Source organism: Eucalyptus grandis, chromosome 7 (genome assembly GCF_016545825.1).
Source record: "Eucalyptus grandis isolate ANBG69807.140 chromosome 7, ASM1654582v1, whole genome shotgun sequence".
Taxonomy (NCBI): domain Eukaryota; kingdom Viridiplantae; phylum Streptophyta; class Magnoliopsida; order Myrtales; family Myrtaceae; genus Eucalyptus; species Eucalyptus grandis.
This window is the reverse complement of record NC_052618.1, coordinates 24,904,266-24,917,425: the sequence shown is the minus strand read 5'-3', so window position 1 is coordinate 24,917,425 and position 13,160 is coordinate 24,904,266. Positions and strand designations below refer to the sequence as shown.

The 13,160-nt window shown below is 38.2% G+C and overlaps 1 protein-coding gene across 1 annotated transcript; it reads right to left on the bottom strand.

Moving 5' to 3' along the window:
• Positions 1 to 3,979: 3,979 nt before the first annotated feature.
• LOC120295998 (L-type lectin-domain containing receptor kinase IX.1-like) lies at positions 3,980 to 12,544 on the bottom strand. Its single transcript, XM_039317644.1, has 2 exons — positions 12,511 to 12,544; positions 3,980 to 5,904 (listed from the first exon to the last, which is right to left on the bottom strand). Exons 1-2 carry the CDS (start codon positions 12,542 to 12,544, stop codon positions 3,980 to 3,982), a joined length of 1,959 nt encoding a protein of 652 aa, XP_039173578.1.
• Between the last annotated feature and the right edge of the window lie 616 nt (positions 12,545 to 13,160).

The following is a 13,160-nucleotide window of genomic DNA, read 5'->3' as shown; positions in this document are numbered from 1 at the left end:
GGACATGATACTTCATCGCCAAATCTGCGTGACTATGCTAATATACCATCGTCTGCCTTCACTCCATCAGATCGAGCCAAAGCCAGTACGCAGACTGATAATTCAGCAGACTTCCGCAGAATCCTTGATGTTCTCTTGGAAATGCGGGGTTAGATATATGCTTTGGAGTGCGAAGTTCAGAACTTGAAGAATGCAGGACAAGCTTCTTCCATTTCCTTGTCTGATCAGATCCAAGCCCTTGCTCTTCAGAATCAAGCAAATGCTAAGAGTGAAGAGGTGGCTCATCTGAAGGAAGATTTGAAAAAGCTGGAAGGCATCGTACAGTCAATGGGAGATTTCTAGCTTGTTCGTGTTCCCAAGCAATCTTGACTCCATTTTATTCCCATCTCAACCTTTTTTTTTTTATGACAAAAAGGGGGAGAGATGCTAGATTTGAAATCTTTGAACTTTGAACTTAAACTTGTTGATCTTTTAGTATTGTTTTGATGTTTGACTTGACTTGTGTCTGGATGTCGACTGAACTTTGATTTGGATTTGAATGCTGTTTATATTAAGTACTATTGATATCTTATGAATGGCTTTACTCTCATGCAAGACTAACCTATTTTCTGTGGTTGCAGATTCTAGTGTTATCATTAAGCCTTTAATCTTTATGAGATATCCATATTTGCTTGAGTAATGTTTTGCAGGTCAAAGTTATTCAAATCTGCAGGAAAGTTTTGTCACCATCAAAAAGGGGGAGATTGTTGGAGAAATCTTTCTGGAATATTTTGAAGCTGACAAAACGTTTCCATCAGTCTAGTCTGAAGATTTGCAGACTCTACTATTTAAAGTGAGAAGACCTCCGGACTGCCAGACTCAAGACTCAAAGTCTATTCTTACTGACAATTTCTAATCCGTTGAAGAAAGGCTATCTAGAACTGAGTGCTTCATTAAGAATTTGGCCTTATCGACTGGAGAAGATCTCTTGACTGGATATGACGTAACGGATTCCTTTATTCGAATCAAGATTGATTAAGGATCCGATGATTGGCGAAGTATACCTGGAAGGTTCTACTTATGGAAACCAAGATCCCGATTGTATGGGCGAGCAGGATTGATGGGCTATCGACGTGTTCCTTTAATAGCTCGAATAATCTTCCTAAATTGATTATGTCCAATGGGAGGATTGGAAGAATTCCTTTGGTAAGTGTCAACGGGTATAATGGCACAAAGGAGTATAAAAGGAAGACGTTCCAGTTGTTCGAGTGTGCACAATAGAAGAATTCCAAAGTCTGAAGCTTCTTGATTCTTAGTCAATTCATTTACTGAGCGAAATCTTGTACGCAAAAGAGAGTCTATATTTTGAGATACCTTGAGGAAGTGTGGTAGAGTATCTACACTGTAGAATCAAGGGAAAGTATTGCTGTAACATCTCTTTTGTTCATAGTGAAATCCAGCCGGTGGGCTGTCAATGCAGAAGAGTGGACATAGGCTTGGAATAAGCCGAACTACTATAAACCTTGTGTTCAATTTTCTCTTCCCTACTCTCTGCTTTACTTTGATCATAATTCGTTTTGTTAACTAAAGGAGAACTTCCTTTCTATTGTCTGCTTAGTATTGCTTTCGTATCTCGAGAAATTATTTTTACACCTATTCACCCCTCTCTAGGTGCTTATACTAGCTATATCAGAAGCTTTAGGCCTTGGTAGTGAAGGCCTTGGTAGTGAACTTCGTAGATCTCAATCCTCATCCTCGGTTGGTGGCGTGGCCTTTATACCTTGGAAGGAGATCGTTCTATCTTTTCTTATTCATTTTCGTTTCTTCTTCGTATACACTACTCCATACACTTAACCACAAAAATCCCCTAAAAAAAATCTCCATTCTTGAATCACTCACCCCATCATGCATCATAAGCAATACAATTTTGAGTGTGAAATCCAAACAAGGGAAAAACCTAGACTTTACTCAACCGCAAATCAAGTCACGCTTCCAAGGAATTCCATAAAAGCTCTCAGAAACTAGATTCCGACAAAACAACGAGAGATTTAGTTCGTTCACACCAACAAATTCGAAATACAAAAGAAATAGAACAGAGAAATTTCCCGATTGTTGGACTGCCAGATAGGTCATGAACTGGCCATGAAAAGAGAAGCTATGAATATCAGACACGCGACCCCTTTGATAGGGTTGAAGATTTAGGTGACTTGGAAAGCTCATCAAAATTACAACTTGTTCTAGAATTATCATGCCCGTCTCCTTCGGTTAGGTTGGATAGCAACATGCTGTAGAGACCTCCACGATATTCCTACATGTTCCGATATAGAACAAATGCGTTATCCCCCCGCTAGACTACTAATTCTGACCGAGCAGTCCGACTTATTCGGTTTTTGTCTTCGAAGACGTACTGATAGGCACCATCTCCTTTGGACAAACTAAGATTTTATCATACTATCCTCCTAATTCCAGCATGATTCAGCAGTGAAACATGCTCATATAGGTGAACGTGGTGGGTCCTAATGAACTAGGCTTTTGGTTCTTGAGCAACTTGCGATCAATTTCGGGACGATACGATGTACACGAAAATGAGATGGTCCACAAAGGTTCCCTGACGACTAGACTTCAGACTACGAAAAAAAGAGATAGTACACGGTTATATAAAAGGAAAAAGTCATAAAAAAAAAAAACTACAAATTATGTGTGATGCATTTATCCTGAAATTTTCTTCCAATATCAAAAACCCTAAATTATATTATCATGACACATTTACCTTAAACTTTTTCTTGTGACATAAAAAAATTCAAAACTTCTACTTATGTGACACGTTTACGATTCATCAAAGTTTCGTTAAACATTTAACAGCCAAAGCATTATTTTGATTTCACTTAAGCTATATGAGTGCCACGTCAATACCGTTTGCTTTCTATCGTCCATATAGGTAGATTTTTAACAGTTCTCATTGACAAAATTTTAACAAATGGTAAATGTGTAAAGAGCTATCCATAGTCCAGGGCACCGCTCGTGTCAATTTCGTAAATCATGTTTAAGAAGTTTGGCATTGGTCTAATATCAAAGCGAGTCACTTCTTACGCACGGTGCTAAACGGAAGATGACTGCCAATTTTGAAAAGTACGACCGATTATTGATTATTATTAGCAATATTATACGATGCAAAGGAAAACACGTGTTCCCAAAAGGTTGGGTTTACCGGACCCCCTTCTTTCTTTATATTAGGCTTTTCTTGTTTGGTCAAAAACAAGGGCCAATTGCCAGAGTACACAGTGGGCTGCCAGTTGAGTCTCTTATTACAATCGCGACGCGCAAAGGACCCTGACCCTCGCAACCATCTCGAAGCCATCTTTACACCCGTTGTTCTCAGCCGCCCAACGACGGACCGACCGGGAGGCTGGCAGGAGCCACCGTGAATCTATCCGCTGGTCATCAATGCGGATCTCTTTGCATGCGCAGAATATGGTTTATGATAGTTTATGTTAAGTTTTAGTATCTTGAACCTCAAGTCTAGAGTAATGTAATTCCTTTATCTCGCTCCCTAAGCTAAGTTTCCACGTCCGCAATTACCGCCATCAGTTGTGACAGGCTATTTGTTAGTTGAGCATCTAAACATGACCTATGTTCAACCTTCAACAAATTTTTATTGCCCTAATCACTACTTAAAGGATGTTTATCTCAAGCTAAGCCATATAATTAAATGTTTCTTTGATAATTAATGGCAAAAAAAAAAATCACCAGTCACCAGTTTTTCCAACAACTCTTTGATAACTTAGCAATAATTATATTGATAACAGATAATAAAACCATCAAAGAAGATACATACTACCTTACTTAATCCCGTAGATCAAATAGAAGTTTAAACATGAAGGGATGAAGAAATTTATATGAAGCAAATAATATCCGAAATAAAATTTCAAGGAAAACATATACTGAAAGTAGGAACTCATACTATATTTTGGAGCAATGTAGAGGAAGCTGAATAAGAGGATTATACAAAAGAGGGAGTAAATGGGGAGAGTTCAATGCCGCTAGTCGAGGTGGCATGAGACGAAGCAATCGATACCGTAGAGAATGTGGATAGAGGCCCCAGGTATGTAGGGACTGGCAATTTTGATGGGAGAACGGGTGCCAAAGCGTTAAAGTTGAGAACGTTTAATGCTTCTCTTATGGAAGGACGACTAGTGTAGTCCGGATGAGCACACCACAACCCTACAACCATCAAGCACTCCAGTTGCTTCCAATCGAAATCGATACCAAGTTTCGGATCTGCCGCATCAATTAGCCTCTCAGTTCCATATAGCTCCCAAACCCAATCCACAAGCCTGACTCGGCCTTCCTCGGCCCTTGGCGTGATGACTTCTCTACCACAAGTTATTTCTAATAGAACAACTCCAAAACTATAGACATCTGATTCCTTACTAGCCTTACCTGTGTAAACACATTCAGGAGCCATATAACCCATGGTTCCAGCCAGCACCGTCGTTTGTAACCCTTTGGCATGGTCAACTAGCCTAGCCAAACCAAAGTCTCCTATTTTGGCATTAAAATCAAAATCGAGCATGATATTGCTAGACTTTATATCCCGGTGTATAACGCATTGTTCCCATTCTTCATGGAGGTAGAGCAATGCCAAGGCTATGTCTTGCACGATTTTGTATCGCTTCTCCCATGGCAAGAAAGATCGATCTTTGAATAGATGAGAATCAAGGCTACCATTAGACATGAACTCATAGATAAGGAGGAGTTCCTTTTTCTCATGACACCATCCAATGAGTTGGACTAAGTTTCTGTGTCGTAGCCGGCTTATGGTCATCACTTCAGCAGCATACTCCTTTATCCCTTGTCTTGACCCTGGGTTAATCTTCTTGATTGCAACATTAGCATTCATGCTGGTCAAGTAACCCTCGTATACTCTACCAAAGCCCCCTTCTCCAAGCAACCGTTCGACTGCAAAATTACCGGTCGCCGCGACCAATTCCTTGTAGGTGAATTTCTTGGGGCCTGACACTTGGTTGAATTCTTCGTCAATCGCTAGATGATCTTCTTCTCCACTCATGTCTGTTCTCGTGCTCTTCGAACGGTGACGAAACCAAATAAAGGCTCCAACAAGAATGAACAATAGGAAAGAACCTGAGCCTAAGATAGACCACAGCCATGACTTGCTCTTTTTTCCAGCCACGTGCACGTTAGAGCTGAATTCCCATGCCTCAATAGTGTGCAACTCGAAATATAAACCTGTGCTAGCCGAGAAACCGAAATTTACCCACTCCTTCAGCAAATACTCTGTCATGTTGACTTTATAATAGATGGCGGAGGAATTTATGTTGGTACTCGTGGCATCAGCGTCTATCATGAGAACGGTCAAGTTCTGCGTGCTAGAATTGTATGCTATCGTAGCATTAATCTGCCCACCATTCATGATTTTATCATTGAACCAATCGACGCAGGTTGAATTTATGGACTTGAGATCATTCAAGTCTATACCAACATGTGAACAATTCGGATCGAATTCGGCATTGTAGTGAGTGTCGAACTCAATGGCTACAAATGAAAAAAGAGAGCTGGGCGGACTGCGTTGCAGACCTTCAAGACCAAGTTTTCCTCCCGACGAGTTGCCTGGTAATTCAGACCCTTCGGGCACAAGAAAGAAGGTCAATCCATCGGCAAAATCCGTGCTGTTGCTCGAATTGATGACAAAGGTGAAATGGGTGGTGAAATCCGCCACGTTCCCGGTCGCCTTATCCCAAAGGCGCATAGCCTTGTGGTACGTGGCCCACCCCACGTTCCCATCGAGCATCTCGCGTTCAGTGCTCGTAAGTTGGATGAAGCTCCCATCATAACTTGCATGGCCTTCGAAATTTAGGATACTATCGTTGAAAGTCTGGAAGCTGAAATTGATGCCCTGTGACGATGCCGAAGCAGTGAAGGCAAAGGCTAGAGAGAGAACCAAGGCTAAGAGTGATTGAAGCTCTCTGGTCTTGAAATTAATCATATCTGAGCTGTGAAGTTCCACTCTCGTTGAGGAAAGACTGAGGAGTTAACACAGCTTTTTGGTGCCTTGATGTCGTTACCTGCACATATAGGCGTCCGTGGCATGTTCCGAGCACTTTTCTTTGTTGAAGAACTTGCTATCGACCGTGGAACGGTTCTATGCAGACAAAATTGACAAAGTTCACACGTGCTTCCACAACAACTAACCTCTTGATTAGAAAATATGACTAGTCTCTTGATTTGAAAATATGACTAGTCTCTTGATTTGAAAAAAGGGAAAAAAAGGAACACGATTGAAATTAATTCCTCCAGCTTGGCATTGCTGACAACTGACGTAGAAGAAATGAACTGAAATGGCCAGGTTTAGCATTTTTTTTTTTTTAATTTCTGAACTTTTTCTTTTATTTCTCCTTTTCTTTTCTTATCTTTTCCACACCACTTCATTGCCAAGAAGACATCACTGTTCATCATCTTTTTATGTGGCCCGCACCATCGTCGGAAATGGCGGGTCGCAGCCCTTGCCCATATCTGCAATTTTAATCTCTCCTCTCTGCTTGGTTCCATTTTTCCGCAAGCGAAGTAATGAAATCCCACTCGCCTCACACCATCAAATCGCCTCCTGTCACCATCACCACCTCTCCCTCTCCATTAAGACTCTTGTCTTCTTCTGCGTTTCAGCATTCAGTAACATTGCCGCAACAATCTGCAAAACAATCCGATTCTTCTTCCATCCCACGACTCGTGCAGCTTCACTAATACTCCTTCAATTCCAGTCATCATGATGAATGTATACGTTAGTGAAGCTGAAGAGAGAGATGACCCCTTCTTACTTCCTCACTCCTCGGTGACAAGAAACAGTCTCCAAAAATGGATTTCGAAGAAGCCATAACGAAGCTGACCACCCAGAGCCCAACGAAAGAAAAGTTGGCCCTTAGCTCAACAGGTGGGACCATCATCTTCTTTCGCAGGGTCGCCCGAACCCAACTACCCAATGAATAAAACCGACCATCATAGTCGAGAAGCCATGCCCGATGAGTTCCTATGCCCTGTTTCGGGGTTTTCATGGCCAGCCCAGATCTACGCAAGGGTCGCCAGCCATCACCGAGGTCCCGGTGAAGCCTTGCCAATAGTGTGCGGTGATGGTGGGGCAGAATAAGAAGAAGATGAACAGTAAGGAAAAGAATAAGAAAAAAAAATCAAAACAGTAAAACGCTTTAAAAAAAAAAACAAAACAAAACAAAACTGAAGATTGAGACCATTGACGGTAAAAAGAAAAAAAAAAAAAAAGCTTATAAAATTTCTTAAAATAACTTTGTTTGGAGTCATAGACATCAACTTGCTAGTCTTATAATGTAGAATGGTTGGTACTAATTAGATTGCAAATTAAGGATTGTTGATTTAAATTAGCCGAATGAATCATATTGAAAAATTATCAAAAGATTTAGAATTACATTGTGACCTCCTTATATTAAATTTAGGACATTTTGAACAATTTTTCCAGACAAAACCAATCCCATTAGACTTCCTCCATTTGTCATTAAACATGTGCTCTAAAGGATAATCTCTAATTATATAAAAATGCTGGAATTTTATAAAATCCGATTTATTAAACAGTTTACAAGAGCAACGTGTGAAGCTATTATTGATGATTGAATATAACTTGTGTAAAGAGCCAACCAAAGTTTAAAACATCATGTAATAAACTAATTAGGAGATTAGATTGAACGAATTAAGTATCAATCGATCATTTTCCCTTGCTGCTTTCTTGTATGACACTGATTTTCCCCCATGTCTTTATTTCATGCAGTCCATTAAGAGTTGAATACCTATATTTAATTTTTCCTATTGCATTCTACATTTCTAAAACATAACCATATTAGTTTTCATTTTTCTAACGATTAGTTATGCCAAAGGCTGGTAATTTTAAATTCTCCCATTAAGGAAATTCAACTAACTAAAAGAATGGAAAATCTCCACAGCTCCGCAGTTGCCTACGATTCCCCTCCGGTAAATTTGCACGAGCGACGTTAATCCTCAATCGCTGTCGTTCCTCAAACCCACGTCGCATCATAGCACAAGATGGTTGAAACATTCACAACCATGTTCAAATGTTGCCGCATTTGTAATGTCATGTGTCTCTCTTTTGAAAAGAGGTGATTTACAGCTTGTTCAACTTTAGACTTTTTGTTTCAAACCAATGAAAAAAGCAACTTGTTTTTGTTTTCCATCATAAAAAAATAACTTTTGACATTTTACTTATACTTGAGAAAAGCAAAAATCCAAGAAACTGAAAGGTTGCTGGAGATCGTTCTCTTTCTAATTATCGCGTCTAGAAAAAGGGAACTCCTCCCTTATCTCTAAGAGTTCATCTCTAGTATCATCCGTTCGAGGATAGATCAAGCTTTTCGAGCTGGGGAAAAGAGGTACTGAATCGAACAACGAATATCCTCGACATTGCTATGTATGAACGAAGAATGCGAACGCTGCGTTGTTCATAAGGACATAAAATCCTATCAATATTGTGCTTGATTAGGGTTTCTATGCGAAATTAGAGGACTTTGACTTGGCCTGGTTAGTCCACCACGCCAAAGGGTTGGAAATGACTGTATTGGTTGGAACCTTCGGCTAGACAACGCCTGAATGACAAAGGGATCACATTGTCTTTTCTATTTCTTTATCCTTTTTTGTGGTTTTTTTTTTTTTTTTAGTGAAACACTAAAGTAATTGTTAACTAACTTTTGGTATATTAAAGAAGAAGAAGAAGAAGAAGAAGAAGAAGAAGAAGAAGAAGAAGAAGAAGAAGAAGAAGAAGAAGAAGAAGAAGAAGAAGAAGAAGAAGAAGAAGAAGAAGAAGAAGAAGAAGAAGAAGAAGAAGAAGAAGAAGAAGAAGAAGAAGAGACTCCACAAGATAAACGTATCTAAAGAAGAAGAAGAAGAAGAAGAAGAAGAAGAAGAAGAAGAAGAAGAAGAAGAAGAAGAAGAAGAGACTCCACAAGATAAACGTATCTACTTTCAACTAACCAAAGAAAAAAACACTTTCACATTATTTCACTTTTATAGTGATTTATTATGTCTTAATGTTTCCTACATCTAATAGTAATAAACCACCCATGATTTATTAGTTCAATTGCTAAGTCATTTACATTGAATTAGTATATATTCGTCATGTAGATAAAATCGATTACATGATTTATTTTAAATATACATATTATATCACATAATCTATTTGCGAATCAACCACCCATGAACTTGTGAAGGAAGAAATTGCTACCACACTACAAAGGTGAGCAATCACAAGAGCTAAGTAAGGGATCGTTTAGTAACCATTTTATTCTCAAGAACAATTTTTGCTAAAAAATGATTTTTTTATTCCGTTCTCGAGAACTATTTCTAAGTATTTGAAGACACTTGATAACTATCCAAAATTTCTATTCTCGAGATAAAAATATGTTTGGTAAGATTTTATTTTTTTTGTTTCTTTTAATTTTTAATACTTTTATTATATATTTCTTATTTTTCTTTTTCCTTTCTCTTCTTCTTCCTGCCTTTGTGGCCGGTGGCCAGCCAAGGTAATGGCCAATGACTAGCTAGGCGAGGTCCGGTGAGTTTGTCGGACTTGTTGGACCTCGCCTGGCCACCGCAAGGCTCGCTTTGCCCTGGTGGCGCATAGTCAACCTTAAGGCCCAACCTTGCGTTGGTTGGGCCTTGCCCAAATATGACAAGGCCAAGCCTCGTGGAAGGCAAGCAAGCTTGCTAGACCTCACCTAGCTGGTTGCCAACTATAGTGGTGGTGGCCGGTAGTGGCCAATGAAGAAAAAGAGAGAAGGAGAAAAGAAAAAATGAAAAGAGAAAAGAAGAAAAATTATACTTGATTATATGAATTGTTCTAGGTAATAAGAAGCAACTTTTTTTTACTTGTTGATTCTGTTCCAAATTTACCCGAAAAAAAAAAAAGAATTTTATTCTTGAGAACAAAAATTTACCAAAAGGATTTCTTCTTTTTTTTTTTTTTTTAAATTCGGGGAACAAAAAATATCTATATGTGTTCATCTATATAAAATTGAAACTAGATCATGGACTATTTTATGTGAGCTGTTGTGGAATATTTTCTTCTTATTGATCGGTATTCAATTTGTTCAATCTATTTCCTAATAACACAGCAATTAAAAAATCTATTTAAGGTTGAAGGTCAAATATATGGCTTAGTCACTGACGGTCAATTGTCGTTCTTAAGCGAATAACCAAAGCCTAATATTGACAAAGTCTCCTAAACCCTTCGGACCAAAAAAAGGAAAAAAAAAAAAATGAGGAAGGGCGTCCGGTAGACCTAACCTTTGGTAATCGTTGCTCTAGTGAGATTTGAACTAGTATTTTTATTGCATCATATAGTATTACTATAACAAAGCAATAATGGATACGTTTAACACAAGACAAAGTCAATGACCCCGTCTGCTATTAGATCAGTGCTTGACTTATTAAAACTAATTTACTAAATTTTTATATATGTGACGCTTCGGACTGATAGCTCTTTATACAAGTGAGTTATTTTAAAGCATCAATAACAACTTCGACATATCGCTTTTGTGAACCAATTTTATGAAATCCAGCATTTTTATGTAATTAGAGACTATCCTCTAGGGCACATATTTAATGACCAATGAAGAAAGTTGATACATTGAAAATTACCCAAAAAATCCAAAATTTATTGTATGGATACCAATTCAATTATAAATTTTCTATTTTGACCCATGTAGTCCTAATTTTTTTGATAATTTTTCATTATAGTTCATTCAACCAATTGAGGCAGGGAATTGATGATGATGCTAGTTATTTTACGTGATAAGGTTGGCAACATCAGGCGCATGGCTTCTCAAAATGACGTGGTTTTAAGAGATTTTATAAGTTGTTTGATTTTTCTTTTTTTACTATTAATGTTCTCAATCTTCTCTCATTCCTTTTTTCAATCTTTCATTGTTTTCTTTTTTTCTTTTATTCATTTTCCTTACTGTTCATCTCCTCTGGCCATGGGAGACCCTGAAAACAGGGCACAGGAACTCATTGGGCATGGCTTCTCGACTATGATAGTCGGTTTTCGGCTAGTTGGGTTTGGGCGATCTGCGAAAGGAGATGATAGTCCCACCTTTTTCTTTCCTTTCTTGTCACTGAGGAGTGAGGAAGTGGGAAGGGGTCATTTAATGACTCCGCTGCTAAATGTTGACAAGTGGGATGATCGCTTCATCCGTGACCCAGTCATAGTCAACATTGTGCACAGTGTTTCTTTCCATCATTCTACTCGTGAATGTGACAAAAGAGCACGAACTTTAATGTTGGTAAGCAATTCTGTGATGGAGAAGACATACAAGCCAATAGCAGACTACATGAGCACTGAGCGCTAAGCACCACGCAGGGATTCAAGCGAGATCCTAACCCACATAGTGGCTTATTTTTTTCAATAATTTAGGATATGTTACGAGCATATTGCCTGAAAGATCCAATCATTCAATTTTGGATAAAATTTTAGGTAAGCTAATAGGGAACTTCATTTGAGATGCTAGTATTTATCATATACAATATCGAAATGTTCCTTTAAGTTCGACACCAACTTGGGAATTTAGGTCTCACTTTACAATTGGAAGTGAAAAGCACTTGAATTTGGAAAGGAGGAACTGTACAGAATAAACATCAACATAGGGTTATAATTACTAGTAAGTGCAAAATTAAGGCCACATCGGGGTGGGGCCCGACCAAGATAGGTAGATTTTGTCAGTTTGGTTATTTTATTTTCTTTTTCTCCCCCTTCTCAAAAGCCATTTTGCTATGAAGACTAAAGTTAAGGCAGACAAGAGGTAATTTCAACACTCATTGTTTGGTTTAGAAATTGTCTAAAAAGAATCTTTTTTCCTTTCGCTTAAAGAGAGTTGGAGGATAGAAGCTCCCTTTTTGCAAACTCCTCAATCGTCTGATCTAGTGGTAAGTTAGATAAATGAGGCATAAGACGTAACCGTCACTTCGACATAGGATGCTAGCATGGCACTTAACATCATATTGATGGCCGTTTATTTTTCTAACGGCAGGATCAATATGAAAGAAAAAAAATATGTAGTTCAAGAATTCGATTAGGCAAAAAAGAAACTCAAGATATTGATTAAGTTTAGAGAGTACGTATTTTTTTTTTGCTTTATTTTTACTTTTTTTAATCCAAACTTTCTTTTTATTTTGATAGCTCCATTTGTAGGTACAATAAAATAAACGAAAATTTTTTCAGGGTATTCACTTCGGAAGTAAATCATTTTGGGCTGTGTTTTTCTCCATCACTAAACCTTTGAATGTTGAGTTATAAATATGGGCCTCTGTTACATTTTTTTTTTTTTTTCAGTTAAGTTTGCATATGACGATGTCCATGTTAATATAACTTATTAGTCAAAGGTTTGGTTTGAGGACAAGAAAAATATGACCCATTCTTTCTTGGTTTTTCAAGAATTATCTCAACAATCAATCCCAAATTTTGTGTAGGTGCTTTAAAATTAAGCAAAATTAGGGCATATATTGTCAGTGAAAACATAAATTTAAAGAAGGGGTCTCAACAATCCTTAATCTAAGAGATTTAATTTCTCATTCTCTTACTTTTATCAAATCAAGGATGGATGAAACAGTGTGTAGAAAAAAAGGTTCAGACCACCAATGTATTCTATAATTACACTAAAATTAACTGGTGGTTGTGATTGCATAGCTAAAATAGTTTACTCCAAGGGCTCTTCAAGTGTCAAAAGTTGGCATAAAGAGATACTTAAGTGTCAAAACTTACGAAAGTGGCACTTAAGTGCCACTTTCTATAAAAAATGGATACTTGAGTGCCACATCTGGTGAACCTCACCGGGAATCCTACATTGCATTTTTTTATTAATTTTTTCACTTATGTGGTTTGCTAGAAGGCTGACTCAGAAACCACACACAAAAACGATGTCGTTTTGACACCGTTTTAGCCACATCGCATGCAAAATGACATCATTTTGCGCGCAGCTCGCTGGAAAATTGCCACGTTCGCTTTTTGGCCAAATTTTATCGCCCGTAGCACTTAAGTGATCCATTTTGCTCCGATTTTGGCACTTAAGTGTCACTTTCGTAAATTTTGGCACTTAAGTGTCCATTTGTGCCAACTTTTTGCACTCTAGGGGTTC